At 42.2% G+C, this 27,121-nt stretch overlaps 2 protein-coding genes across 2 annotated transcripts in view; one reads left to right on the forward strand and one right to left on the reverse strand.

Annotated features, from left to right (window-relative positions):
* MED7 (mediator complex subunit 7) overlaps positions 1 to 27,121 on the reverse strand; it is a 158,903-nt gene that overhangs the window by 10,198 nt on the left and 121,584 nt on the right. The gene's annotated exons all lie outside the window — the stretch shown is intronic.
* The window catches only part of ITK (IL2 inducible T cell kinase), a 28,339-nt gene continuing 3,079 nt past the window's right edge, over positions 1,862 to 27,121 (forward strand). The window contains exons 1-16 of the mRNA XM_069869188.1: positions 1,862 to 2,067; positions 10,200 to 10,304; positions 13,521 to 13,602; positions 15,007 to 15,135; positions 15,770 to 15,810; positions 16,608 to 16,759; positions 17,205 to 17,270; positions 17,423 to 17,477; positions 19,319 to 19,398; positions 20,424 to 20,560; positions 21,296 to 21,370; positions 22,059 to 22,230; positions 22,946 to 23,162; positions 23,971 to 24,035; positions 24,124 to 24,242; positions 26,879 to 27,036. Of these exons, the coding sequence (XP_069725289.1) occupies positions 1,897 to 2,067; positions 10,200 to 10,304; positions 13,521 to 13,602; positions 15,007 to 15,135; positions 15,770 to 15,810; positions 16,608 to 16,759; positions 17,205 to 17,270; positions 17,423 to 17,477; positions 19,319 to 19,398; positions 20,424 to 20,560; positions 21,296 to 21,370; positions 22,059 to 22,230; positions 22,946 to 23,162; positions 23,971 to 24,035; positions 24,124 to 24,242; positions 26,879 to 27,036 (1,824 nt within the window). The 5' untranslated portion in view covers positions 1,862 to 1,896. The remainder of the gene's footprint in view (positions 2,068 to 10,199; positions 10,305 to 13,520; positions 13,603 to 15,006; positions 15,136 to 15,769; positions 15,811 to 16,607; positions 16,760 to 17,204; positions 17,271 to 17,422; positions 17,478 to 19,318; positions 19,399 to 20,423; positions 20,561 to 21,295; positions 21,371 to 22,058; positions 22,231 to 22,945; positions 23,163 to 23,970; positions 24,036 to 24,123; positions 24,243 to 26,878; positions 27,037 to 27,121) is intronic.

Genomic DNA, 27,121 nt, shown 5'->3' on the forward strand with positions numbered 1-27,121 from the left:
AGTAGACTCTTCTACTTTTTATATTTGCATTGTATGAGGCAAAATGTTTTGTAAAATAATTGGGAAATTGGGCCTGAATATCAATCCTAGTTTACAAATAGATATGAAATCCCCCTTGGGAACAGTGATCATTTTTCAGGAGATCACAGACTTGTGTCATCTTTCCTGTTCAACCACAGGAGTTTTTTGGAACTCAATTACTCGGCCAAGAAATAAAACATAACTGCACTAGACTTGCACACAGTGAATGTTTCAGTATATACTGCATCTTGCATTCAGCAAGACTACCATATAGACAGATATATATACATACAGGGACCAACAACACATCACCTTCTATTTCTCCCTGTTTCTGTTCAGTGATACTGCATCTATCATAGAGATCTCTCTGTCAAGTGCTATTTTTAAATTGAATTTTTATGGCAAACGCAGGTTCCCAGTTAGCATTGAACAGAATTAGTAAGGAAAGTTTGATGATCCCTGGAAATGCTGCCTAAACAATATAACACAAAAGAGCAAGGAAGAAATGTGCCACATCTTTCTGGGGAGGGATATTAAATATATTGTTTTGAGAAATACGGTTCCCAAGTCTATCTATGAACTATAAAATCTAAGTTGTTATTTAAACAGTTTTTAGTCCTGGTATTTGTTTTGATTTTTTTTTATTTGAATTTAAAATAAAATACCTTCTTTGGAGTTTGCAAACAGCTCTAAAAATGCATTAGCAATAGGGAGCTACCTCCTTATACACTAATGCTGCATTAAAATAAAGCCAAAACCCAACACCGGGTAATTATTTACACTGAAACAATTTTCAGAAATACCTAATTAATAAATCACTTCACTTACAGTTTCCTCCCATTCCACCAGTCTCCATCTCTCCAATCCTCCAAAGCATCAGCAATACAATTACACATCACTAACAAAAAATAAATAAAACATTAAAAATAGAAAAGCAGGGAGAAAAAATTGCTTTCGTTATACTGAGTGCATTAGGTACATATAATTTTTTTTATATTTCTATATTTAGCCTGGTAGACTGCCCTGAATGGTGCCCTGAAGTCCTGAGGAAACCAGTTGTGTTTGGTTTGATGTCTGTGCTCGCTTCACTGCTGATCACACTGCTCTTGATTCCACAGAGGGTGTGTTGTGCCTCTACCTCCTGGAGCCTCCAGCCACGTGCTAATTAAACTGCACCTGAAGCAATCAGTAAACAGTAAATAGTGACCAATGAAAATTAATTAGTCATCAGTTATCGTAACTATTTGGTTTCCATTTAGATATCTAACGACCTCGAATATTTATGATTCCTTATACAGGTATATTCTGGGTATCATTTTCTTTGCTTACATAGTAGAAACTTTATCTTATGTAGGAAAATTCCTCAAAATAAGTTTTATGAAATCTCTCAAACACATAGTCAACTGTTAAGTACTCTAAATGGGAAACCATCATTCCTTTGAAAGAGAAATATGGATGCATGACCTACTTCTGAGAGGACAGGAGAGTTGCCCATCCTACATATCCATGTTCTATGCATGCTTTTAGAACTGTATTTACTAACTGGTCAAGTGGGATACAGATGCTTAATCATGCCACACCCCTTTAATTAATCCTTATCATTGATTAGCATCTACTGAACATCCCTCAAGTATTATTTTTTCCACAACATTTACCTTAGAGTATATTTCAACATGTGCTGTTCATTTTATGACTTCAGAGAGGATGTGGTTATGGTTTGACAGAAAGGAAGCTTTGCTGTAGATTGGAAGATAAAGCTTGAAACACCTACGCTGCCTTTTAAACAACTTTTTCTTTTTTTTTTTTTTACATTAACTGCCTTCTTTCTTGAGTGTCTTTCTTGGACGGGCACTCACCCCAAAGGAGAGGCAACCCATGTCTGGAGAGAGGACCATCTTTGGCTCAGCCATGAATAACTGCGTGCTGCTGGAGGAACTGCTGATCAAAAAATCCCAGCAGAAGAGAAGAACTTCACCCTCCAACTTTAAAGTGCGCTTCTTTGTCTTAACCAAATCCAAGCTGGCTTACTATGAACATCGCCATGGGGTATGTCAGCCATTTTCTCTCTCGCAGTAGAGGAGTGGAGGGAAGGATGATCTGTGTTAAAATTTATTAACGCTTCTCGTCCTTACAACAGCACCATTCACTGAGAATTGAAAAGTGGTCAAATGGGTCATTTAGAGCTTCTGGGTAGCGGGTATTTGGTGTACGTGGAGGAATAAGACTACCTTGCTACTTTATAGAAAGGATCTAGTTTTATTGTAGGGGTCTAGCAGAGGATGTTATAACCAGTGTGTTTAACAGTTGTGTAGCCTGCGTCTGGCTCTTCACCTGGGTACAGGAATGATCTGGAGTGCGTTGGAAAGATCACAAGTGCACCCCAATTATATCTGTGAAAAAGTCATCCACAGATCTTTACTTGCTCGTTCTTTTCTCCAGGGCAGCAAGCTGATGGCTGGCAGGAAACCAATCTTATGTTTTAAAATAAATTCAGCTGTCGTACATATGAGGTCTAGTCTTCACAGTTAGCTTCAGAAGGGATGTGGATGATGAGGTCCGTGCTCAGATTGGCAATGTTTCCCCAAGCTTGCATTTCCCTGATTTGCTACATATAAAGAAGTCAATCTGCACACCCCATTGCAATAAGTGTTCTAGTGATGTGAGAATTATTTCCCTCTTCTTTTTAGCTGGATGTTTGCTGAGCCTCATTACGGCTGTAAATAATACTGCTCGTTTTACAAGAATCACTGAACATGCTGTTGATCCTTTATGTTTGCACACTGTTACTGTATGCAGACCAGTATTGGGGATCGTAGTGCCTTGCTATCCAGCACTGGCAACTTCAGGCCATCTGAAGTTCAAACTGGAGCCAACAAGAAAAGCAAAGTATGATTTGTCCTTGTATTGCAGCATAACGCAGTTGACTTTGGATACCAGCTTCAAGGGTTAACAAACATTTTTACTTGCAAGTTATTTGTCTCAAATATGCCCAATAAGATTTTTCTTTTTTTTATTTTATAGTCTGTGTTTTTCTTACCTCCATATTTAAATAGGAAAATATTTATTGCTGCGTAGAGTATCTACATGTGGTTAAAGACTGTCTTTGCTTTCCAAACTATCTTTCAAATGCCATTGTTTTAAGATTTTAAATTCTGTTATAACTATTCCACTATTCAGCCTATGCATGAAGTCAGGTAAAACAGTTAGCAAACTGCTTAATCCCACTGTTTTCAATCAGGTGGCTTAAAATAAAGCATACACGTATGCATTAAGCCCGAGGTTACGTGTTTTGCCTGTGTTCAACAGGGCTTAGTGCCCAGTCCTTTCCTCTGCATTTTGATGCTGTGGGTGTAAAAAGATGTTTAAGAGCTTATTGCAGCATTCCAAAGCAAAGAAATAAACCAGCCAAAGGGTGCAGGGATAATTCTGTATATGATATCAAACGCTGTCCAGACAACCAACACCATAAAGGCAAATTTTTGCAATAACTGTAGTAGCATTTTCATCACAGTGGCCGTAGCTAGACAGAAAGCACTGTTCTCCTCAGGGGCCAAGTACACAATCGCCATTAATGTTAATGAAAGACATTTACATATCTCTTTAGGAGAATGAGCCCCCAATAACTGACAACAATAAGAAGCTGTGTTTTCTGGAATTCATTATGCAGTGCACAATGCAGGGCTGTCTTAACATAAAGCAAAGCCCTGATAACAGGCATATGTATTCAGCCCCCATCTCTACTAAAATACATCAGAAGTGCCTTTATTATAACATGCAAATCAATTCCATGGGCAAAAATTCTTTGTTTCCAAGGTCTGATTTTGTAGCGACTGTGCATGTGAGCAAATGAGCACATGGGAGTAATCATGTTAACTATTTCAATGAGTTTGATCCTCACCAGAATCAGGCAGTATGCAGTACTCTCAAAGTCCCAGTGTACTTACAGTACTGCAAAAGAAGCAGACAAATGAATCCCCTTGGAGAGGCATCTAGGACAGAGTTTCAAATGTCCATTCTTAGAGTTAGCCAAACCATTTAAACTGGCGAGTTATCTATATCCCATTTGCTTAACGGCTTATGGTCATTGCCAAATCCTCCAGGTCAGCAGACAGAAGCGTAAAGAGAGATAGTTTAGTATTTCAGGCAGTGAGTAGGGTTTTTTTGCATAGTCTTCAGCTTGTCACGTTCTTTCTTGGATGGCGTCAGCCAGAAATAAGCATCTCTCCTTGCATTTCAAGCTGACTATAGTCTAAAAGTGGCACAGATGTCTGAGGCTGATGCCACACTTACTGAATAAGCCACTGTCTTCTGGGCTGTCTTCTGGGTACCACAATAATGTGGTACCACTACCATTACTTGATGTCTGGATCAGAGCTGCTCATCTTTGGGTGAGCAGAGAGTGCACAGGTCTCTCTGTATTAGCTACAGAGAAGAGACAGACTGGTCTATTGGAGTGGTCTGTTCATTGACCCATGTATTTCCTGCCAGCGGTTAGACCTGTAATGGTATCACTTTCTTTGAGGCAATGTACTTATATCCTCCATAAAATTACATTTTAGTAGTTCATGTAGAGGTTTAACACTTCATGGCTATGGTAAGTATCTTCTTACAGAGTTAGGTGAAGAGAAATCAGAGCAAGCAATAGATAGAAGCTTTTATTTTATTCCTAGAGCTTAATTTAAGCACATGAGAGTATAAAAGTGTGATCGTAGATCACACCAGAGGCCCATGAGCCAAGTGGCCTGTCTCCAGGAGTGGTCAGTACCTGTCAGTTAGAGTAAAACCACAAAAACAGCCTTAAATGTTTTACTGAAAGCTGTTAGGGAATATCTGGAAGGATCTGACCATACAAACTTAGACCTCAGTCTTTTAAGCTCAGAGATAGCTCTATGAGAGAAGCCTGTTCAGCTTTAAATATTTTTCTCCACCAGTTTCAAATCAGCCTAAATTACTCTGAAGGCAGACATTTTTATGGTGGGATTTGTTGGGTTTTTCTCATTTCATGTCAGCTTGAGCTCATTGCTCTCCAGTGCTACCTGAGAACATGGGCTGAGCCAGGAGCCACTTACACCTCTCCCCAGCTGTGACCACATCCCTTTGGTTTTCACAGCTGGGGGAATGTTTAAACTGGTTACTGTGCTCTTAATAGCAATATCATAGAATTATTGCCTTGTTACTTAAGTCACCCACTCGTGTGGGCATTCATCCACAGCTGTGGGCTCTGGGGATACAACAGCCTGCTCCGTTTTGACTTCTGTTCCCTCCTAGCCCTAATCAGCTGAGTGGAAAGGTGTCATGCCCCTGGATATATGCTTCTTTTTCTCTCCTGTTGTTTATGTAACAACAGTGCAGGTGGTTTTGTTCTTAAAAGCAGTAGGGTTGTGTAGGCATGGTTGACAGTACAGCTTCGACTCCATAGTCATTATGACAAGTGATGACATACACAAAGGGGAAAATAAGTGTGAAGATCTCATGTTGAATTTGCAGCACTCAGGTTCGGTAAATCCACTTTTCTATATGGAACTAGAGCCAAAGGACTGCAACACAGATTGGAGCTGAGCAATCTATTTCCAAATTTTAGAAAGGGGATTGATTTTCATGAAAAAAAGCTACTAAAAAAGCACACGTGAAGTTCTGCCTGCATTCAGCACTGCCTCAGGGCAACTGCATTGTTTCTGCTCCCTGAAATTAGCTCATGCCCTTTCCTGAGCCCATTTTAACCTCTCCATCACACTATGGTGCACACGTACCACAGTGCAGAAACCAATGGGATAAAGCTACAGGTGATGGTGGTATGATATAGTTAGATTTTATTATTGTTATTGCTAACTGGTTGTTACCCTGTGTGCAATTACAATATAGCTAGTAAGAGTTAGTAAGACTTGTGGATGACGCCCTGAGGAACGTTCACCATGCAAGTATAAGACCTCTTGAGAGGTATATTAGTCCTCTTAAAGTCGGTGCCTGCAGTAGATGTTGATGGCACTACTCTTGCCAGCACAGCAGCCTCTCATTTCCACTCTAAAAATACTTCAATGTGCATGCAAGCTTCCCTTCACACTTCTGTACGCTTTACTCTAGTGGTGTGCAGAAGGCAAAGCTTTTGCTCTTTTGCGCTTTTTTTTTCCCCTGCCTGTTACGGGGGGACTGTACATAGCACTGAAAAAGAAGTAACTTGGTTCATATCACCACCTCAAGCCCTCAAACCCCAAAATCGATCTCTGCCTCTGCCCAGGCTGCACACTGAGCCCAGCTGGAGCAGAGGGATAGGGGGCAGGTGACACAGGACAAACAGATCCTGCTAAGGGCCAAGGCAAAGATTCCTCATCTATTTTAATCAAGAGTCAAAATAGTAAGTGAAAACAGGGAATGAGGTTTGGCTCAGATTCTTACAAAGAAAACCCTGATGATACAGGTTATTAAATGCTTTTATTGACTGAATTTGTTTTGTGGTTGAGCTTACAGAGGACTGGAATTTCCTACTGTGTTCCATTGCAGCTATAATTACATTTTCCCTACCCTTCAACCAAGGGACAATGTCCAGTGGCAACTGGGGAGCAGTGGGCAAACATGGGCTCATGGATAGACATATTTATGGTTGGACTCGATGATCCGGTGGGTCTTTTCCAACCTGGTGGTTCTATGGTGATTCTATGATTTGGTCTATAGACAGGACCATACTCTTTTTCTGCTGTGAGGTGCCTGGCTGGATTGGGGACATGTAGGTGATGGGGTAGAGGTACAGGAAGACAGAGGAGAACGCAGACACCCATTGATGTGGGGCAAGGAAAACCCAGATGCAGTGTGGAGAGCCCTTGGTAGTGACCTGCCAAGGAGTTCGGGGCCACATGAATCTTAACTGCTTGGTCTTCCCCTCACCAGCACAAAAGAAATACAGAGATACAAGTTTTTACACAACTCTTGTAAACTTTCATAAAGCCAACTTTATGAAACATGGCATGCTGCCTTTCTGCCTGCCAGAAAATGCTGCCTGCTCCCTCCCCTTTCTGAGGGTGCAGAGCCGTGGTGAGGAACTGTGCTCACAGCCCACCCCAGTACCTGCAGCCGCCACTGATTGCTCGCTGCCCTCCCCCATGAGCCCATTTCGCCGCTCCTACCCCTGCCCCAGACCCAGAACTGGTGAGAAGTGATTCATTTTGTTTGGTGTCCAAGCTACTATGGGCATGGGGGAGTAGCAGTGCTGGTGGTTGTGCAGTCTTGGCGCACGATAAATGCCAGGTGGCTTGTTCCCCAAGCAAGCATCGTGAGATGACTTCTTGTGTTCAAGGGCAGGGTTGTGTCAGTTATCCCACAGTCAATTGTTCTAGTATCTAACACAAATAAGGACCATTGTGGTCATCTATTTTATGCAGTAGACACAAACTAAAGGATTAATCAGTGAAAGAATTGCTGGAGCAGTGTGGCAAGAGAAGGTGAAATCCCAAAAATTAAGACAGTAGTGCACTGGGCTTGTGGTGCACCTGGCTCCATTTGAAGCTGTTAGCTCTCCTTCCTGGAACTGCCATATTGCAAATAACAGACCAAAAGAAATGAAACAGAGCAGACTGATCCACCTCACGCTGTACTTCTCATGGGACAGCAGCACGCCTTGGTTATCTTTCCACACAGTATACAGTAAGACCACTGATTCCTTTTCTGACTGACCAACTAAAACATCCACTTAGTTATGTTCCAGGCAGATTGAAAACAACAAATGGAGATCTGTCATCATGTTTTGTCTAGCCCTTTTCAGAACAATTCTCTGAGGTTTTGGAGACTATGTTTAAGAGCCTTTTCCTCTCCACTCCCTTCCAAATGGCCCGGTTGCTTTTGTTGGATTAAAGTGCAGTCAAGCATCACAAAAGCAGGGATACATTTAGCTTCCAGCACAGTTTCTGTGTAGTGCCTGGTTTGTGAGTGGTAATTTCAGTTATCTGTGCTGCTACAGGACTGTAATTGCTTTCTATCAGCAAAATCCCATCTGCTGAGGATCTACCGGGTAACGCACCGGCTGTGAGACACACCCTAACATTGCACTGCAGTGTGGGCTTATGTGGAGGTTCCATTGCTGAAATTACATGATTAAAATGAGCACAGTAGGTAATGAAAGCTGCAGAATGACTGCATGAAGCTCCTTGAAAAGGCTGGACCCTGTCTTTCAGCAGGGTCTGGAAAGACATAACCAAAAGCAGCCTACAGTGAAAAAGAAGAGCGTGTGACTGGCACAGCATTGCATCCAAAAGCCTCAGAGGAGGAGTGCATGTGGTTAAGACCAGGGACTTCAAAGCAATAAGATGAAAGAGGGTTCAATGCTAGGAAAATTGCAGGTTTTTATAGCAAATAAATGGCTTTGTGTCTCATGGAAGGGACAGAAGTCCCAGGGGCAGAACAATTGACAGAGGAGGCTGTGGAGACAGGGGAAGTCAAGTCTGGAAGAAAGTAGTGAATAGACAAGAATTAAAGAAAACAAATGGTGAAAATTTGGTGTAGTATGGCCTTCAAAGGCTTGGAAATACTCTTAATAGTTAATTAGTATTTACTTTGGGGGTGATTTACAGCCTTGGTTTTATTCATATAAAAAAATCCCACTCCAGCCCATGGAGCTGCATAGGCAGATGCTCTCCACAGATGACACTGGCAGTAAATCCAGAGGCATGGGTTGAACTGCAAGCAAATACAAATACAGAAACCAAATACACCCACAAAGTTCTGCAAGAGCAATTTGAGACTCCACTGTAATAATTTTCCTCTCTTTCTTCAAGTCCAAGTATATGAAGGCAGTTGTGGAAGAATAAGGTTTGAGGAGCCTTGGGTCTTCTCTGTTTGACAGTACACTGGGACAATCCTCACCTCATCCCTGATGGCATCAACTGCTTCACTGTTTCAGGCTAAATGTACTGATGGAAGGTAGCAACGGAGCAGCAGTGAGGGCCAGCATGGGTCTATAGAGGGGTGGGCATCCTTCCCTGGTGGTGGCTGCTGCCAGCAGGGCAGAGCAACAGGGTCATGGTGACGTGGGGAGCAAGGGGCAAGAGGGAGCTGGAGGGTGAAGGACTCAAAGGATTGGGTTGGGCTTTCAAGAGAGGGCAAGGAACTGAAGTCTTGCTGTGTCTCTTATAACCCATGACAAGTACAACATGATCACTGAAGTTCATGCTGTCTCCCATTAACCGTAGCCTGTGTTTGAAAAACAGTGTTTTGGGGTTCTTAAATCTCACCAGTTTCCATCACGTTGTCACAAAGCTGAGCTGGGAGACAGCTAGTGTTTAACCCCTACGGAAAATGGATAAAACAGGAAACTAGTTTGCCTCTGAAGAGCGAATGCACTTGTAGGGAATCCTTGCGAAGCGTGCACCAGATACCAAGCCCTAGCTCAGCTCCTGCCTGCTGCGTGTCTGTGTCTGCCTCATCCCTCTCCTGCAAAAGCTCACTGCCTCTTGCTGAGGAGCTACAGCGTAAGGATTCAGCAGGGTACGACAAGGTAGTTGGGATACTTGGATGTCTGTTCATTTCTTACCCTTTCCTACCTGCCCATGCCGTTATCTGGTCATCTGGTACGTGATTAATAATAACGCAGCAGAGGTTGCCAGCATAATATTTTTCTCAGCGAGGTTTTGAGGATATTGTTTATTTCAAAATTTCCTGTTATTCTTTCTTAGCTAAAAACCCAGACAGAACAAAAACAGAGAGATGTTTTGTTTCTTGGAAAACAAATCCAGTAAAAGTGCTGCATTTTAAATAAAATGCTTAGTTTTGAAACTCCCAGTACCCAAATATTTTCTTTTAAATAAAAGCCTTATAGTTTTACAGGATGAAACAGGAGTGTTAGTAAACTGGATGTTTCATGGAAGCAGTTCTTTTTAATTAAAAGAGCATTTCATTTTGTTGGCAGAAAAAAACCCACCTGAATTTCAACCCAAAGTTTTGACTGGTTCTCTAAGAATCCATGTGCTGAGTTGAAATATATGTATGCATGTATGTGTGTGTATGTTTAATCCATATTAGAAGTACCATATACGAGAATGATTCTTTACACTCTTAAATATCTTTCTTATGTAATCAGTTAATTTCCTTCTGCTCCATTAAAATTAAATCTTTCGTGGACATTACAGCCTTGAATAATTATTCACTTAATCCACAATCATTAGCATTAACAAATTGATTTCTCTGTCTTTTAGAAAAAAAGGACTTTGAAGGGTTATGTGGAACTTTCCAGGATTAAATGTGTGGAAATTGTGAAAAGTGACATCATCATTCCCTGTCAGTATAAATATCCTTTCCAGGTGAGTCTCTCTGTTGACCATAGTGACAGAGATATCACTTCATTTTGTATTTCAATGAAATTCTCCTTCACAGTGCAGTCACTAATGAAACAACACCAGGGTGAATAACAACAAAAGAAGAAAAAGCAAATCAAGATTTGAAATGAACTGTGAAATCAGAAACTGAGTGTTGTTATGAGATCCATAAACTCTTATGTTGAGTGGTTTTAAATTGGAAAGGATCATTAGATATTCTAATCCCACCCCATGTTTAACGATATTCAGCTAGCCCACTAACTCATGTTCAGAGAAAGCCCATCTTTCATATGGGGAATCCAACCAGGGTTTTGGCCGATTTACCTGTGTGGTGATGAAACCAAATGTGTTCAGTGGTCTTTGCATCAGAAACTCCCTCCAGCTTGAGGCAGTCCCCAGCCGGGATCATAGCAAGTGTCCTGGAATATTACGAAATGTTGCTATGTTGGTGCATGATGAGTACTCAAGAAACCAGGCAATCGGAGTTTTACAGCCTTGTTTATGGGCTTTGGGAGCAGCAGAAGATGCTGTTATATGCTCCAATTGGTCTCAGTGACCACCTCAACAGGAAAGCTGTCAGCTGGGCCTGGGCTGGAGCTGCCCATCTAAGGGAAAGCTTGATGAGGGAACCTCGACTGCCCTTAACTTGAGTGAACATAGACTAGAGAAGGAATAAATGCTCAGATCTAGTTGTTCTGGGTCTGAATTTTCAAGTCTACATCTCTGTCTTTCCAGTGCTTGTAGGAACAGCAAAATAAAGTGAAGGCAGTGGCCAGTTTTGTTAGGATAATAACAGTAGACCAATCATGATGGACAGTGCTCTCCTGAGGTCATGGTAATCGCTCCTGCTTATAGCACAACCGAATTTTGTCCCACAGTTAGTGGGAATGTTTGGGGAATTGATATTGTCTGGTTTTTTTAAAAATAGCTTGGCTGCACCCAGCTGTAAATCTTCTGTGGAACTACCAGTGGCATTTTGGGTTTGTGTGACTCATCTGGCAAGGGAGCATCTTGCAGAGAGGCATGAAACAAGTAATTTTGTGCAGTTGTGCATGTTCACGACTATGTCTTTTGGACATCTGCTTAGTGCATATTTCAAAACCTGCCTTACATATTCAAAACATTATACAGACATAACAATAATATCAACAGGGGTGGCTCTATCATAGAATCATAGAATAACCAGGTTGGAAGAGACCCACTGGATCATCGAGTCCAACCATTCCTATCAAACACTAAACCATGCCCCTCAGCACCTCGCCCACCCGTCCCTTAAACACCTCCAGGGAAGGTGAATCAACCACCTCCCTGGGCAGCCTGTTCCAGTGCCCAATGACCCTTTCTGTGAAAAATTTTTTTCTAACGTCCAGCCTAAACCTCCCCTGGTGGAGCTTGAGGCCATTCCCTCTCGTCCTGTCCCCTGTCACTTGGGAGAAGAGGCCAGCTCCCTCCTCTCTACAACCTCCTTTCAGGTAGTTGGAGAGAGCAATGAGGTCTCCCCTCAGCCTCCTCCAGGCTAAACACCCCCAGCTCTCTCAGCCGTTCCTTATAAGGCCTGTTCTCCAGCCCCTTCACCAGCCTCGTTGCTCTTCTCTGGACTCGCTCCAGAGCCTCAACATCCTTCTTGTGGTGAGGGGCCCAGAACTGAACACAATATTCAAGACGCAGTCTCACCAGTGCCGAGTACAGAGGGAGGATAACCTCCCTGGACCTGCTGGTCACACCGTGTCTGATCCAAGCCAAGATGCCCTTGGCCTTCTTGGCCACCTGGGCACACTGCTGGCTCATGTTCAGTCGCTGTCAACCAACACCCCCAGGTCCCTCTCCTCCAGGCAGCTTTCTAGACAGACTTCTCCCAGTCTGTAGCTGCATAGGGTTGTTGTGCCCCAAGTGCAGGACCTGGCATTTGGCCTTGTTAAACCTCATGCCATTGGACTCAGCCCAGCGGTCCAGCCTGTCCAGATCCCTTTGCAGAGCTTCTCTACCCTCCAGCAGATCAACACTTCCACCCAGCTTAGTGTCGTCTGCAAACTTGCTAAGGGTGCACTCGATGCCTTCATCCAGGTCATTGATAAAGACATTGAACAGGGCTGGACCCAGCACTGAGCCTTGGGGTACTAAATGGGCTCTAAATGAGTGGGAATTATTCCTCCTCTATTTCTATTTTTTGTGAAAAAGGTTGCAATTTATCTCTCCATAGCATGCAAAGCAGCTAAGTCGCACAGCTGTCTGTGTGCCCGCCTGGAGGTATTCAGGCCAAGACATAGCAAATATTTCCTGTGCTTTAAACAACAATCAACATTGCCCCATCTACACCCCTGCAGAAACTTTAAAAAACAGCTGCTCTCTTGCAGGAAACTCTGTTTAAAGACAGTGCTCAAAGGTTTTCAAAGCATCTGTGCATCAAAGAGACTAGGCCCGATTTAGAATTAAATTGTTGGATAAATACAGGAGGAGAACTATAGAATATGCATTACATCAAATTTTAGGCTGAAATCTGATTCAGTTTCTGAGTTATTTAGGTTCTTGTGATGTTTTACTTCTCTGGTCTGAAGTTTCACAAATGTTCTGTATTTCTATTCCTTTGTTTATTCATCATTAATGCCAGGTTGATGAAAACAACATTTTGATTGCTCATTGTTCATCTGCTCCAGCTTCTAATTTCCCCTCTCTAATCCTACTGAAAGCTGTTAAAAACTTTGAAGAATAATAGTAATCCAAATAATCTCCAGGGAGTTGCTTGAGATTTATACTGACACAAGAAAAGCTAAATTTGGCTCATAGGTCTTGAATGAAGTTAACTTATAAGAAACTGCTAAGAAAGTGGTGCCATTTCCCCAGAGGTGAATAGAAGAATAAACTGCAGTCAGATAGTACTACCCTGAATCCTCTGCCCACTGAAATTGCTTCATCGCCATTGATCTGATGGACATTTCTTAAGAGCATAAAATTGATCTAAAACTTTGCTTGTCTAGAATTCTTTCTTGATCAGGGCTTCTACACCATTTCATGCAATCAAAAGTCAATGAAGTTAAGACATGCTTCTGAACAGGCCCCGTTACTCTACTTCCCCACATCATAATTTTGTGTATAATTTGTTGGTATAGTGGCTGCTATCTGTTTCCTGCAGTGATTCCTTTGTGCCCAGCGTATCTGGGATTGCCTCTAATGGCTGGGTCCATTCTTTGCTCCCCTCTCCAGATCGTCCATGACAACTACGTCCTCTACGTATTTGCACCCAATCGTGAAAGTCGGCAGAGATGGGTCTTTACGCTGAAGGAAGGTAATAAACCCCCTGCCCCCACCTCATTGTTGAAGTTACTTGTCCCAGACAGTTTTCTCACAAGCTATAATGCAGAGAAATGTGCAAGAGGAGTCGAGTTCTTATATCTAAGCATGCACAGTGGTAATGGGGAATGAGGTTATGACATCAACTTGCCTGCAAATCTGGCAGGTGCTTTTTCAGCAGCAGTGGAAAATTTGGACATGGAATGTTTTATTAGCCTCTTTCTAGGATAAACTGTTAATATGTTACTGTGATTTGAGGTTACTTATTCAGGAAGAGATGAGGATTTTTATATGGCTAATTGAATTATTTTACAAATTAATAGAATATAGAAGGTAGAAGGCATTTCAGCTTTTATTAACAGATTTTTTGTTTAGATGCAACCTTCTTAGAGAATCATGATTATTAAGAAACATTTTGTGGGTAGCATTCATTTCCTGTTCACGTCCTGAATTGCACTGTGGTTCACTGCCATGGTTCTGAAGTGAAGGCGCAATAACTAACCAATGCAGGCAGAAATAAACCATAATATTTGACACAAGGAAGCTGTTACCTAGTTACACGAAAATTGCACCAGGCTTCCGTCATAGCTTTTTCCTGCTTTATAACACCAGCTGCTGTGTTCTTCATTCTGAAACCATGGTACTTGATTGAGGTATTAGTAAGTTCATGCACTTACTCTTGCAACCAGTTATTCTCCTTCTGGAGTGCACCTGCTCCAAGCTTCTGCTTTATCACCTCTTCTCATTCAACATTTTGAGATTGTCCCCTCACTTGGACAGTTTGTATAGTCTCTTCAAACAGGCCAGCAGAAATTTTTTGTTCTTTTTAGGAAAATTTTTATTATAGATAGAGAGACCAAACTTCAAGAAGGACCTTTAATTACGCATACAGACATTCAAGACTGGTATTCACATGTGCAAAAAGAGTTTAGTGCCGGTGAATCCCAGCTTGTATAGCTCCTTCTGGACATCGTGACAAAGCAGCAAGTGTCCATGACCATACATACTGTAGAGCTGTAGTCTTTCATGGGAATTATCAAGATATAGACTCATATCATCAGGATACAGGACCTTACTTCTGTGGTTTAGTGCTTATCAGTTTCAAGAGAGATTCACTAAGGCAGGACTTTCTTTTCCCAAAATAGAGTTATGGGCTCCTTCACCAGCAAGAAGGCTACTCCTCCACATCAATGGTGGCATTCATTCCTTTTAGGGGAAAGAAAACCATTAATGAAGGAGGATGATAATATTCACCAATGCTTGGTTTGAAAATAATAAGCAGCTTCTTTGAAGTGCAGTTTATTTCCAATTAGTTCTAAATATCTTTCAGAACTGATGTGGATGCAAATAAACATATTTCCCCCACACACTCCCTTTTTCTTCCCCTAACATTTTCCAGAAACCAGAAACAACAACAATTTGGTTGCAAAGTGTCATCCAGATTTTTGGATTGATGGCAAGTGGAGATGCTGTACACAGACAGAGAAGATGGCACCTGGCTGTGTGGAGTATGACCCCACCAAAAATGGTATGCGATTTGTATAAGACCATCCTGACCTTGAAAATATTTGTTCCTAGCAAAGTAGAGGACCAAATCTGCCTTATGCAGAACATCGAAGAATATCTTGCTACGTTTTCATGAAGAAACATGTTGCTGGCTTCTTGGGACACTCCTTATTCTGTCTTACCTTTTACTATGTATGGCATTCTTTATTTTGAAGCACCTTTACCTCTGTGAAATGCTTGTTGCTGACTTTGGAGGAGGTGGAGAACTAAGAACTTGATCAACTGTCCTCACTCAATAAGCCATAACAACTTTGTTTAGATATATGTATTCAATCCTGTGTTTATTTTGCCCTAACTGTGTTTTCTCTGTGGATTCAATGGCCGAGTGTAGACTTTACTTTGTGTTCTGAAAAAGCATGTATGTTTTTCCCTTTTATCTGGATGATTCCTTAAGTAACCTGTACCCCAGGTTCAAACCCGTGCTGTGTGGCTGAGAGTCACTGTGTAGGTGCAGGCTATTGGCACATCTTACTCTGAAAGACCAAAGCTTGCTCTCCGCTGGTTTTGTATCATCTTTATCAATTCATTACCTTGGTGGTTTCTCACCTGGTTTTGTCCAGATCTATTTCAAATTAGTTTTCTTGATTCCATTTCAGCCTCAAAGAAGCCTCTTCCCCCCACTCCTGAGGATAACTGGGTGAGTACAGTGAGACACACTAAGCTGTCCATTTAGTGCCCCGTGTGTTTAACTAGCAGCAGTGAAAATGTCCTCATTAAGGTTCATCACAGTGCAGTGACCTAGAATATCACCTGTGCTAACATTGCCCAGGCTTTTCTCTTACCTTTCCATATATTTCTATAAGCTATAAATTAGCATCATCCCACTAGAATTAGGTTCAGTCCTGCAAAGACATCTTGGTTTCACAAATAGCTTTCCAATGATGAGTGAAGCTTTAGCTCTGGGGTGAGTTTTTTTCTTTCAGTCTATATAACAAGGGAAAGTGAGGAGGTAGGAGGGATACGAGAAAAGCTGCTGTAAAGATGAAAAGAGAAGCCATTTGTGGATGGGACAAATTGTCATCAGGAGAAGGGAGAAGCAGGGTGGTTGTTAGGGCTGGTGCCTTACTGGAGAGCAGCAGGACATTGGGACAGTCTCATTAGGGAGACCATGGTGATTTTGTCACTGGAGGTTTTTCAAGAGAAGTTTAGGAAACATCTGTGAAGAATAGATCCAGCAGAGGTAATCCTGCCCTAAGAAGGAGTAGAAAGCTATTTTCTGTGCAACTGAAATTTTTACATGAAATTCATTGCTTGGAAGTGCTAAATACTCTCGTGTTGTCAACATACCCCACTAGATGCCCTGGGGTGCATTCCTAGCTTTGAGACTTTTGAACTCAGAAGATACTATTGCCACCAGGGAAACAGCATTTTAGAGAGAATGCCATCGGTATTTATGAATATGAATTTGATCAGCCTTTTTCCTAATTTGTGCAGAAATTGTTGCTAGACCCAAGGGAAGCCTTAGTCATAGCCATATATGACTATGAAGCCCAGAATCCACAGGAGCTGACGTTACAGTATAATGAAGAATATTATGTGATTGATAGCTCTGAGGAACATTGGTGGCTGATTCAAGATAAGAATGGGTAAGTCCAGTTTTGGCAGCCTGTTTACAAATCCTTTCTAAATCCAGTTTGTTCTTCCATTAAAATATATGCTGATGTCTAGTACAACTTTTGTGAAGCATCTTCTGACATACAGGAAAAGAGAGGTGGAGGGCTATTTATGGTAATTTTTTCCCCCTTCAATGTTGCTTGTATCTGAAAGTTAATTTAAAAAAAAAATAAATAAAAAGTCCTTAGCTGAGTTTGATATTTTCTGTCATACACATAAGGGAAAAACTGTGAAAAATCTTGAAATTCTCCAAGTTTAGAGATGCAATTAGGAATTTCCTTCTCCCAATAACCCTAAAAAGTACATAACAATCACCGTTTCATTCATGCAAAGAGCAAGCAAACCTTTCAGGGCTGACTCCCACAGATGCAGAGAAAATCCTGTCTAGCATGCTCACACCATGTCACGTTTTAACAGGCATGAGGGCTATGTGCCGAGTAGCTACCTGGTGGAAAAATCACCCGACAATCTGCAAATATATGAGTAAGTTGTGCCTATGTTTTTCTTGTGCCCTGGATTTGTTATAGTAGCTGCAAGCCTCTGATGTTCCTGTCCCACACACTCGATTCAGAGGCTTTTCAGCAGAAACTTTAACAGCTTAGAAATGCTGACTGGGAATCTTTTCATGTTTTCAGGTGGTACAATAAGAACATCAGCAGAAGCAAAGCAGAAACACTCCTCAAGGATGAGGTAAACATGCAGGGTGGATGGGCAATAATAATTAATTAATGACAAATGAGAAGAAGCCTGCAAGGGATCCTTTGTGTAAGAGAGAGCTGCACTCAGGGATCCTGCTGTGTTGCTGTCCTTGGCTGCTTTTAGTGTGCAATGCAAAATAAAGGACCACTAGCAACTCCCCTTCCTTCCATGGCATCTGAGTGTGGGCAGAAAGCTGTGTCATCCTTCTTCAGTCAAACACATCAATAACTAGGGCTGATGAAAAAACACGGTTTCAGAACACCGTGTCAACTGAAAACTGTGATTTTAGCTTATCTTTTCTTCCTCTGCAAGGAGGCCTGTGAATGCCAGTAGTTCTGACAATCTAACCAATCTCGTGCTGAACTATTTTGGATGAAAGCCAAAAGAATGGGTTTGGGTTTGGGTTTTTTTTTCCAGTTTTGTGTGTGTCTGTGTGCATGTGAGCATGCACCTTCAGTTTTTCAGTTGAGCCAGTTTTCCAGTGAAGACTGTAGTGAAAATAGAAAGAATAAACTGCTTCACATTTTCCACACAAACACAACCTTAGTTTTTAAGTCAGCTCTTACACTAACAGGGGACTTGAATAAAGTGTTGTTTCTTGGAATTATAGTATTTTAGGGAAATAAAAGCATTTTACATGTTTTTAAAAATTCTTATCCTTCTTGTAAGCTTCTCTGGGATGTGTCCACACATGGTTTAGTGATCTTATCCTTTCTTTTGGTCTGGACAGATCTGTACCCTGAAAGTCAGTAGTTGATAAGCAAAGGATGCAGTGTTGGCCCCTGTATTCTCCAGGAGATGAATCAATCTTTTGGGAAGGTGGGAAGGAGGCCGAGGCAGGGTGCCCTTGGTGGATGAGGTTTGCAGCAAGTGCTGTAGATGATAGAGGAAAGTGGAGGAAATCTACCATGTAAACCAAAGGAGGGAGCAAAATCATCAGGCACTTTGGATGCCAGATGAAAAGCATCTTTATGTGCAAACAGAAGAAAAATATGTTTTTTTATTATCATTATATAGGTCAGGATAGCACATTATGTCCAAACAGTTATGTTAAATCTTCTCCTATGTCATCTGCTTGGCCCTGCAGGATCGGCCTATGATACATTTTAGCACTTAGATAAGTAGAAAACAATTACAGCAAAAAATGAAAAAGGAAAATTGTTCTTTGAGTGCCAGAATGGAGGAAGCCTGATTTTCCTACACATTTATATTCAGACACTGGATAACTGGGTAACTATGACATGATAGGATCTTGTCCAAGCTTTTCCCATTTCTGGTACATTGGTAAATGATCTTTCTTACCCTTCCATATGGATTCTCTCATGTTGAATAATTTGTACACTCATTCTGTAGCTAATCTCTCAGTGAAGGGCACTCAAAGGGGTTTGCCTTTCCACTTGGCTGTCCATTTCACTAAACTTCTGTAAAATTAATAACACCAATATTTTGTCAGATAAGGTTGAAAGTAATCAGTGGATTCAAAATTTCTAGAGGGGAGGCTTAGAGGGACAGAGAGACACACACTTCCGTACCCACACATACTCAGCACGAGCGTATAAGTCTCATTTCCTCAGGAAACTGAGCTAAAAATACATAGCACCCCAGAAAGATCAGCTGGGTGTACCTGCAGGCTCTGGGTACCCATCACAGTCACGCATGGAACAGACGAAGCTCTGCTGGTTGGGTAGTGGCTCAGTTTTTCCCTACATTTTTAGCACATTATCATGACAGAGCATAGACAGGGCTGAAATGAGCAAAGCTTTGCCCCCAGCCTGCTTCTTTTTTTTCCTTTATGTATCTAACCAGTTTTCTCTCCTTTGTTGCTGTTACAGGGTAGAGAAGGTGCCTTCATGGTGAGAGATTCGAGACAGCCTGGCATGTACACAGTCTCTGTTTTCACCAAAGCATTAAGGTACAGCTGAGCTCAGCAGCTTTTCGCATCAGTTACATCAATGAAATGACTTCTATGAGAGTGTAATCTCTGTAGCTGTTTTGGCATTATAAAGAGAGAGCAGAAGGCTTATGAAAATTAGAGAGGAAAACACTTCCAAAAAAGGCAGAAGAGATAGCTGCCATTCGCAGAGTGTATTAAAGGCTCACTTCTCCCTGCATCTATATATGTTTCTATAAATAGTCCCTTAGACATCGCTGGGGTTGTAATTTTGGTGAAATTGTCCCTTCAGATCAAGTGTTGGTAGGACCAACATAGACTACACGCTGGACTCATCAGGGGTAGGTAATACAAAACTAGTGAAAGAGTTTGGGTGATAGGACAGAAAGTTTTCTTTCAGAAAGAAGAGGCAGAGAAAGTTAGTACTGAATCTGCTCTTATAAGGAAACCTCAGCCTTTCTAGAGATGAGACCATCTACAAGCGAGAGGGAGAACATACAAGTACACAGCAAGTTAACAATTGCAGCTCACTCCTTGGTCCTCTCCTATTTGTTCTGCTGAGAGAGCTGGGGTTGTTTAGCCTAGAGAAGAGGAGGCTGAGGGGAGACCTCATTGCTCTCTATAACTACCTGAAGGGAGGTTGTAGAGAGGAGGGTGCTGGCCTCTTCTCCCAGGTGACGGGGGACAGGACGAGAGGGAATGGCCTCAAGCTCCACCAGGGGAGATTTAGGCTGAACATTAGGAAAAAATTTTTCACAGAAAGCGTCATTGGGCACTGGAACAGGCTGCCCAGGGAGGTGGTTGATTCACCTTCCCTGGAAGTGTTTAAGGCACGGGTGGACAAGGTGCTGAGGGGCATGGTTTAGTGTTTGATAGGAATGGTTGGACTCGATGATCCGGTGGGTCTCTTCCAACCTGGTTATTCTATGATTCTATGATTCTATGATTTTCCCATGGCTCCCTCGCTCCTATTCCATTTATACCCCACATTTCTGTCTTTATTTTTGCAACCTAGCTTTCCTCAAAGAAAACCTCTTCTTTTTCAGCACAGATAACAATCCCGTTATAAAGCATTATCACATCAACGAGACAACTGACTTTCCCAAGCGGTATTACTTGGCAGAAAAGCATGTGTTTGACTGCATCCCTGACCTCATCAACTACCACCAGCACAACGCAGGAGGTGAGTGAAGGCTGGTGCTCACCAGGGAAGTTTTTGTTTTACATTGCAGCCAGGTGACTCTTTTAACGAAGGCTCCCAAACCCTCTGTCCTTACAATAAAATGTTAAATGGTATCACCTTTCCTTCCACTTACCGTGGCACTTGGATGGCAGGAAAATTATCAACTTATGCCAGCCTCCAGCATTGCACCTTCATTCTGGTCAACCAGACGGCTGACTACGACCAGCACAGTTGTTGTAATGACATACTATAGAGACTCCTTTCATTCTTGGGAGCCTGTGGGGGTATGTCACCACTGCCAGACCAAACTATCTGTTTCAGCTGCACCGCAGGGCCTTCTTGCCCAGAAGACGATAAATCCCCAGCCCTTGAATTGACACAAAGTTAGGGACATGGATAGGGTCCACGGCTAGACATGGGAGTCACCAAAGATTCCTATTCCTGCAGTCCAGGGAAAACCTGGGCTTCAAAAATACCCTGTAAGTAAAAGTTATAATTTGGAATTTTATTAGAGACCCACAGCTCACATTTGCTGACAGATGGAAAACAAGAAATAAGCTGAAACTACTAAGAATTGACAGGCAGGAAATTGCAGTCTGAATAGAGGTTCAGCTGCCCTCAAGTGGAGCTGAAAACTTAGTACATTAAATCTGCTTCAAGACTCCAGAGCTTTCTGAGGAAGTGACAGCCACACTGTGACAATAACTGGAACCCACCTTTTCATCTGTTATTCAGGTCTTGTCACTCGTTTGCGGTATGCAGTCTCTTCTTGGAGGAAAAACGCCCCGATCACTGCAGGGCTCAGCTACGGTACAGTACTGTCATCACTATATGGGAATCGCACTTCTCACTGGTCACTTGGGTGATCCTGAATATCACCATGGATATTGATGAACATTCATGCAACTGCCACCAAAATAAATAGCTTTCTTCATATCTTTGCACTATTCACTAGATTGTCATCTTTGTCATTGCCATTGATAAATGAATGAGTCACACAGTGTCTTGAGGGAGGTGTTGAGAACTCCAGGGTCTCAATGAAGTTGACATTATGTACTAAAATGTATGCTGAACAAAGGTGATGGAAATAGGACCATAGCATAATTTGATGAAAGCTGAGTCCCTCATGAAAGATGCCTCCGTTTGTGTATTGTTGTCTACAGAATTTTGCAGGTATCGTCTTTATTGTAATTCTTGGAGACACTGAAGAAACTCAAAACCATGTTGTGCTCAGTAGTGCACATATGCACGGTAGAAAAAATGCTCCCTGAAGAACTGGATAGACCAGACAAGTAGGGAAAGAAAATGTTATTGTTCTTACTCTTGAACGTGACCTGCAGCATGGACTAGTCACATGCACTACCAAAGGTCAGACAGACAATTTGAGGGAGAGCCAGCAAGTCTCACTCTGAATCCTGCCTCAATGTTTAACCCACAAAAGCTTTTTGTTTGACATTTTACTGCTAGGTCCTTACTCTTTCTCCCTTACAATTAACAGGAAAATTGGTCATTAACCCCTCTGAGCTCACCCGTGTTCAGGAAATTGGCAGTGGTCAGTTTGGGGTCGTCTACCTTGGCTACTTGCTGGAGAAGACAAAAGTAGCTATAAAGACCATTCGTGAAGGAGCAATGTCTGAAGAGGATTTCCTCGAGGAAGCTAAAGTCTTGATGTAAGCAGTAGATTCACCAAGAAAGTCAGACCCTATAAAATTGATGAGACTGGACCAAAGATAATGTTCAGGAATATGAATGGGGAATTTAAACTTGGGCTATCTATTATGTATCTAAATATAATATAGACAGACCAGTGAGCTCTGGTGGTTACAAAGGAGGGCAATGCAAAATGTAGGTGAATTACTGTTCTTCTAAATCTACCGATATCAAGAATGGCCTTCCAGCTCTCTGCTGTTCTGGAAACAGTGTTAGTTGATGCTGTGTTTTAGAGAGCAAACTGCTTTTTATAAAAAATAATTAGATAGAGAACTCTCTTAGAATTTGAGGGAAATTGTATTGAAAAACCTTACCTGCAAATTTCTTTTTTGCTTTGCACAACTGAAAATATTTCTCTTTGGTTTTACTGTCTGTTTGTATTTTTTCACATTTCCCTCCCTTCAAAATAGAGAGAAATTTTTTGTTTGTTTGTTTGATTGGATGATTTTCCATGCTGAAAAGTCTTTTGGTGACCTTTGCCATTAAAATGAGAGGATATTTAGTGCTACATGATGTTAGATTTGGTTTACACATTTTCTTCTTTCTGCTTTCATAGTTGGCCTTGGCAGAGAAATGCAGCAAGGTGACATAGGCAGCTATATGTAAAACTCGCTGTAAGGTTAGAAGGCACTGTGCCTGGTTCAGCCTGTTTTCCACCTTCTCCCTGTCCCACAGGAAGCTGTCTCACCCCAAGCTAGTCCAGCTTTATGGTGTGTGCTTTGAGAGCACTCCCATATGCCTGGTTTTTGAGTTCATGGAGAACGGCTGCTTGTCCGACTACCTCAGAAGCCAGCGGGGCAGTTTTTCAAAGGAAACCCTGCTGGGGATGTGCCAAGATGTGTGCGAAGGAATGGCTTATCTGGAACAAAACTCCGTTATCCACAGAGACCTGGTAAGTTGGTCCCAGATAGGCTTTTCCTTTGCTCCAGCTGGGCTTTCCTTTGTGCTTTCTCCCTTCCTTAATTTCAGCTTTCACACTCCTCCTGCCTCTCTGTTGACAGGAGATCCAGTATAACCTATTGTAGAAGCAGGATCAATATTTTAGGGGGGAAAAAAGCATGTCCTGGAGCGCTGATTAATTTATTTCCCTTAACTGTGTTTGGGAGAGAAGAAATGAGGACATAAAGTTTGTCTTTCTTTTCTGAGTGGGTATTTTGCTCCCTGAGAGCCTCAGCTCCCACAGTTCACAGGGACTGACCACTCTTCATGTCTAAAATCAGCGAAGATGCCAAAAAGACCTGTTTTAACATATGCATAAACACACGCTGCTGATAAATTCTTCTAAATATGTGGTGTGCAATCAACCTGCTGCTCTTTTGTTAGGGGTGCAAGGACTGTGGGCAGCTGTGGATATTTTAGAGTCTTTATCTGCCCTTCCCGGGCAACAAGGGCTTGATGGTTGGACTGATGCTTGAACAGCTTTCTTGGCAACAGGAAAATTCTGGCTGTAGAATGTACAGAAAGCATGAATCATAGAATCATAGAATCATAGAATAACCAGGTTGGAAGAGACCCACTGGATCATCGAGTCCAACCATTCCTCAAGAGAACCTCAAAGTTTTCTCTCTTTGTATGATATGATGCAACTTTGATTCTCTTTTTTTTTAAGCACTATCTGCTCTGCCAGGATAAAAGCAAGTGAGTGGCTCTGCTAGTCTTTCAGTTCTGACCTTCTGCTTTTGCACCTTCTTTTCCTACAGGCCGCTAGGAACTGCCTGGTGGGGGAATCCCACGTGGTCAAAGTGTCTGACTTTGGGATGTCAAGGTAATATCACTGAGGCTGCACTCATTACATGCAGGGCTGTCATGGATCAGGGAATGGTATTCAGCACACCCTTTTTTTCCTTTTCCAGGATTGTTCTTGACGATCAGTACACCAGCTCCACAGGTACCAAGTTTCCAGTCAAGTGGTCTGCTCCAGAGGTTTTCTCCTACAGCAACTATAGCACCAAATCCGACGTTTGGTCATTTGGTAAGAATCTCTTGTCAGAATGGAAAAAAAAAATAAAAAAACACCAGCTCAGAAAAAAAAAATAGAGGCTCAGTCTTTAAGTAAACACCAAGGGTGTTTTGCCTTAATAATGGTTCAGGAAAGCAAGCCTAAATGATTTAAGTAAAAGTAAGGAAAGAATAGTAAACTACCTAGATACTTTGGAACACTGCAAGTACTGCAAATTTAACGTATTACACCTGTGCAATGCTATGTAATACTAAATAATGAACTCTATGACATGCTGATGTAACAGGAATGTCCAAGAAAAAGTTTAGGAGTCACTGACAAGATTATATATGGAAAGGAAAGACATTTAGGCACCTCACCTGTGTGTACATCGGTCCCGGGCACTGATGCTTCACTCAAACCCTCTGCCTTTCCAAGTTTGCTCTGCTGACTCCATTTGCTTTATGCCAATCTGAAAATATTATTTCACTGCTCACATTTTCTCACCTTATTTCCTGCTCCTTGATGCACTGTTTTATGATTTGCACGTGTTCTTTGGTCTCCCTTCCGTACCCTCATAGATAAAAAAACCATTGGGTTTTTTCCCCAAAGTCATCGGCACTGGAGACAACAAAGGCTACCCTCTGGCCTGCTGATCTGGCACACTCTGGCGCATCTCCAGCTAGCATGCAAATTGTGGCACTGCAGAATGAATCGGTGCAGTGTGCTGGGCACAGCACACAGTCAATGAGGTGCCACTCAGCTCCGGCCCCAGCAGTAAATAATGCAGGATTATAACCTTTGCTAGTCTGCATTTGTGAATTCTGGGCTTCCCTCTCCCTGTACTGTGCTCCACTGTGGTTGAAGTTGTGCATTCCTGTAATGGGGTACGAGCAGTGCAGTGGGAGCTGAGTGCTCAGACCCACACACCTCCTGCCTTCAATAACCAAACCCAGAGATGCTTCAGAGAGCACCTTTCCTCTCTCCATTCCCTGGCATGTGGAGGAGGCTGTCAGCACTCACCACATAATTCCAAGGGACAACATTTGCCAGTGAAGCCATCTCTGATGCCTCACAGCAAGTGGCAGTGACGTGGGGCGAGACGTTACTTTTTGGTAAGAATGTTCTTCTGCTTCACAAATCAGAAACTGGCTCTACACTAAGAGCCGGATGACTCCAAGAAGGGTGTTCACTTTGATTTACAGTCAAGCTATGCTGAGTGAAGCTGTTTCACTCCAGTTTTAGGGCTGAATGAAACACCAATGAGCATTGTTTGCATTGGTCAGTCCTTCATGAAATGTGCAGCCAGCAGTGTTGACCATCTGTCAGACTCGTTACCTCCCCATCCAGTGGGGTTTGTATAAGAGGATTTCTCTGGCATGTCATGGTCTTATGACTGTAAGAAGCTTTCTGCTTCACTACTCCTCGGCCCATTCATCTCTTCTGCAAGGCCTGAGACCCTGCTGTGCCTAGGAGAACAAAACGGGTGTGAGAAATATCCAGTGCAGGAATCTGCACCCTAGGGGAGTACCACTGCTTTGCTTATTCTTCAATAGAGCCAATATCATTGCTGAGGAGCTGTACTCTCTATGCATCTTCCTCTTTGAAGGATTCAAAGCTCAAAAGCAGGTATTATTCAGCAAAGTTGACTGTGGAATTACACAACTTTATTTCAGATCACTCTGCCTGTCTGTCTACCTTTTCTAATACAATGTGAGCACAGTTTACCAAGTCAGTCATATTAAGTGACTAAAGAAATTAACCTAATAATGACAGAGATGCCTTGTACTCACTCCAGAGCCTTTCTGATCTGGTGGCTTACTGTAACGTATACCACAGCCTTTTTTTGTCTTTGCTTGTCTCTCTTCAACCACACTAGAGAAGCATGAGTTTCTCTGCTGCTCTGAACAGTAATTATAGGAAAACATTTGACTATTTAGAAAAAGAGAAAAAATGTACTGCATTTGCATTCCCTTGAAATTCCACTGTTGTTGCATGTGAATTCATCCCAGTGAATCACACCACTTGAGACATTTTACAGACAAGGAGTTGCCAGTACTAAGGCTAAGCTGACAGAAATGGGGTAATTAATATTGCTTTCTTGCTCCTGAGTCTCACCAAAATGCATGCAAATTCTGGTTCAGAACACAATACAGGAGAGAACAGCAGTGACGTGTCTCTTGCATGTAATTAACCTGAATAAACAATAGATAAACTGAATCAGTGACAAAAAGGAGGTTCTTCTTCCCTTATTACACATCTGGATGATATACATGCACAAGCATTCCCTCTTCACAGTTTAGGAGAAGATACACGACACTGCTTTCTGACACACAATGCACTTAGACTTCATTTGACTCATCGGGAAAGAAGTCCCTGTCATGCTAGACTGTCATAAAGTAGGATGCAGAGAAGTCAAACTTGCAGTAATCAGACTGGTACTTTCCACACAGTCCAGCGCCCAGCAGAGATCCCAGCAGGTATCCTCAAGTTGTACATCTGTGTTAGGGCCTGATTTTTCACATATGTACTGAGTATCCGAATGAAAATGCCTTTTCAAGTAATAGGCACCAATGTGGAGCTGCAGAGAAGAGCAGGTGGAAAGTGGCCATGAGCCTGATGAAGATTTTATTTGTTTCTTTGTGATTTTTCTCATTTGTTTACTTTAGGAGTGCTGATGTGGGAGGTCTTCAGTGAAGGTAAAATCCCATATGAGAATCGCACCAATGCAGAAGTGGTAGAAGAAATCTATGCAGGATTTCGGCTCTACAAACCCAAGCTGGCCTCCAAGGCAATTTATGAGGTCATGAGCCACTGCTGGAGGATGGTTAGTATTGTAACGGGAGAGCCCTAGTTCCCAAAGACAAGAGCTCTCTTCTTTGCTTTTGGGAGGAGAGGGTATACACTTCACA

Source organism: Phaenicophaeus curvirostris, chromosome 15 (genome assembly GCF_032191515.1).
Source record: "Phaenicophaeus curvirostris isolate KB17595 chromosome 15, BPBGC_Pcur_1.0, whole genome shotgun sequence".
In the NCBI taxonomy this organism is placed as follows: Eukaryota; Metazoa; Chordata; class Aves; order Cuculiformes; family Cuculidae; genus Phaenicophaeus; species Phaenicophaeus curvirostris.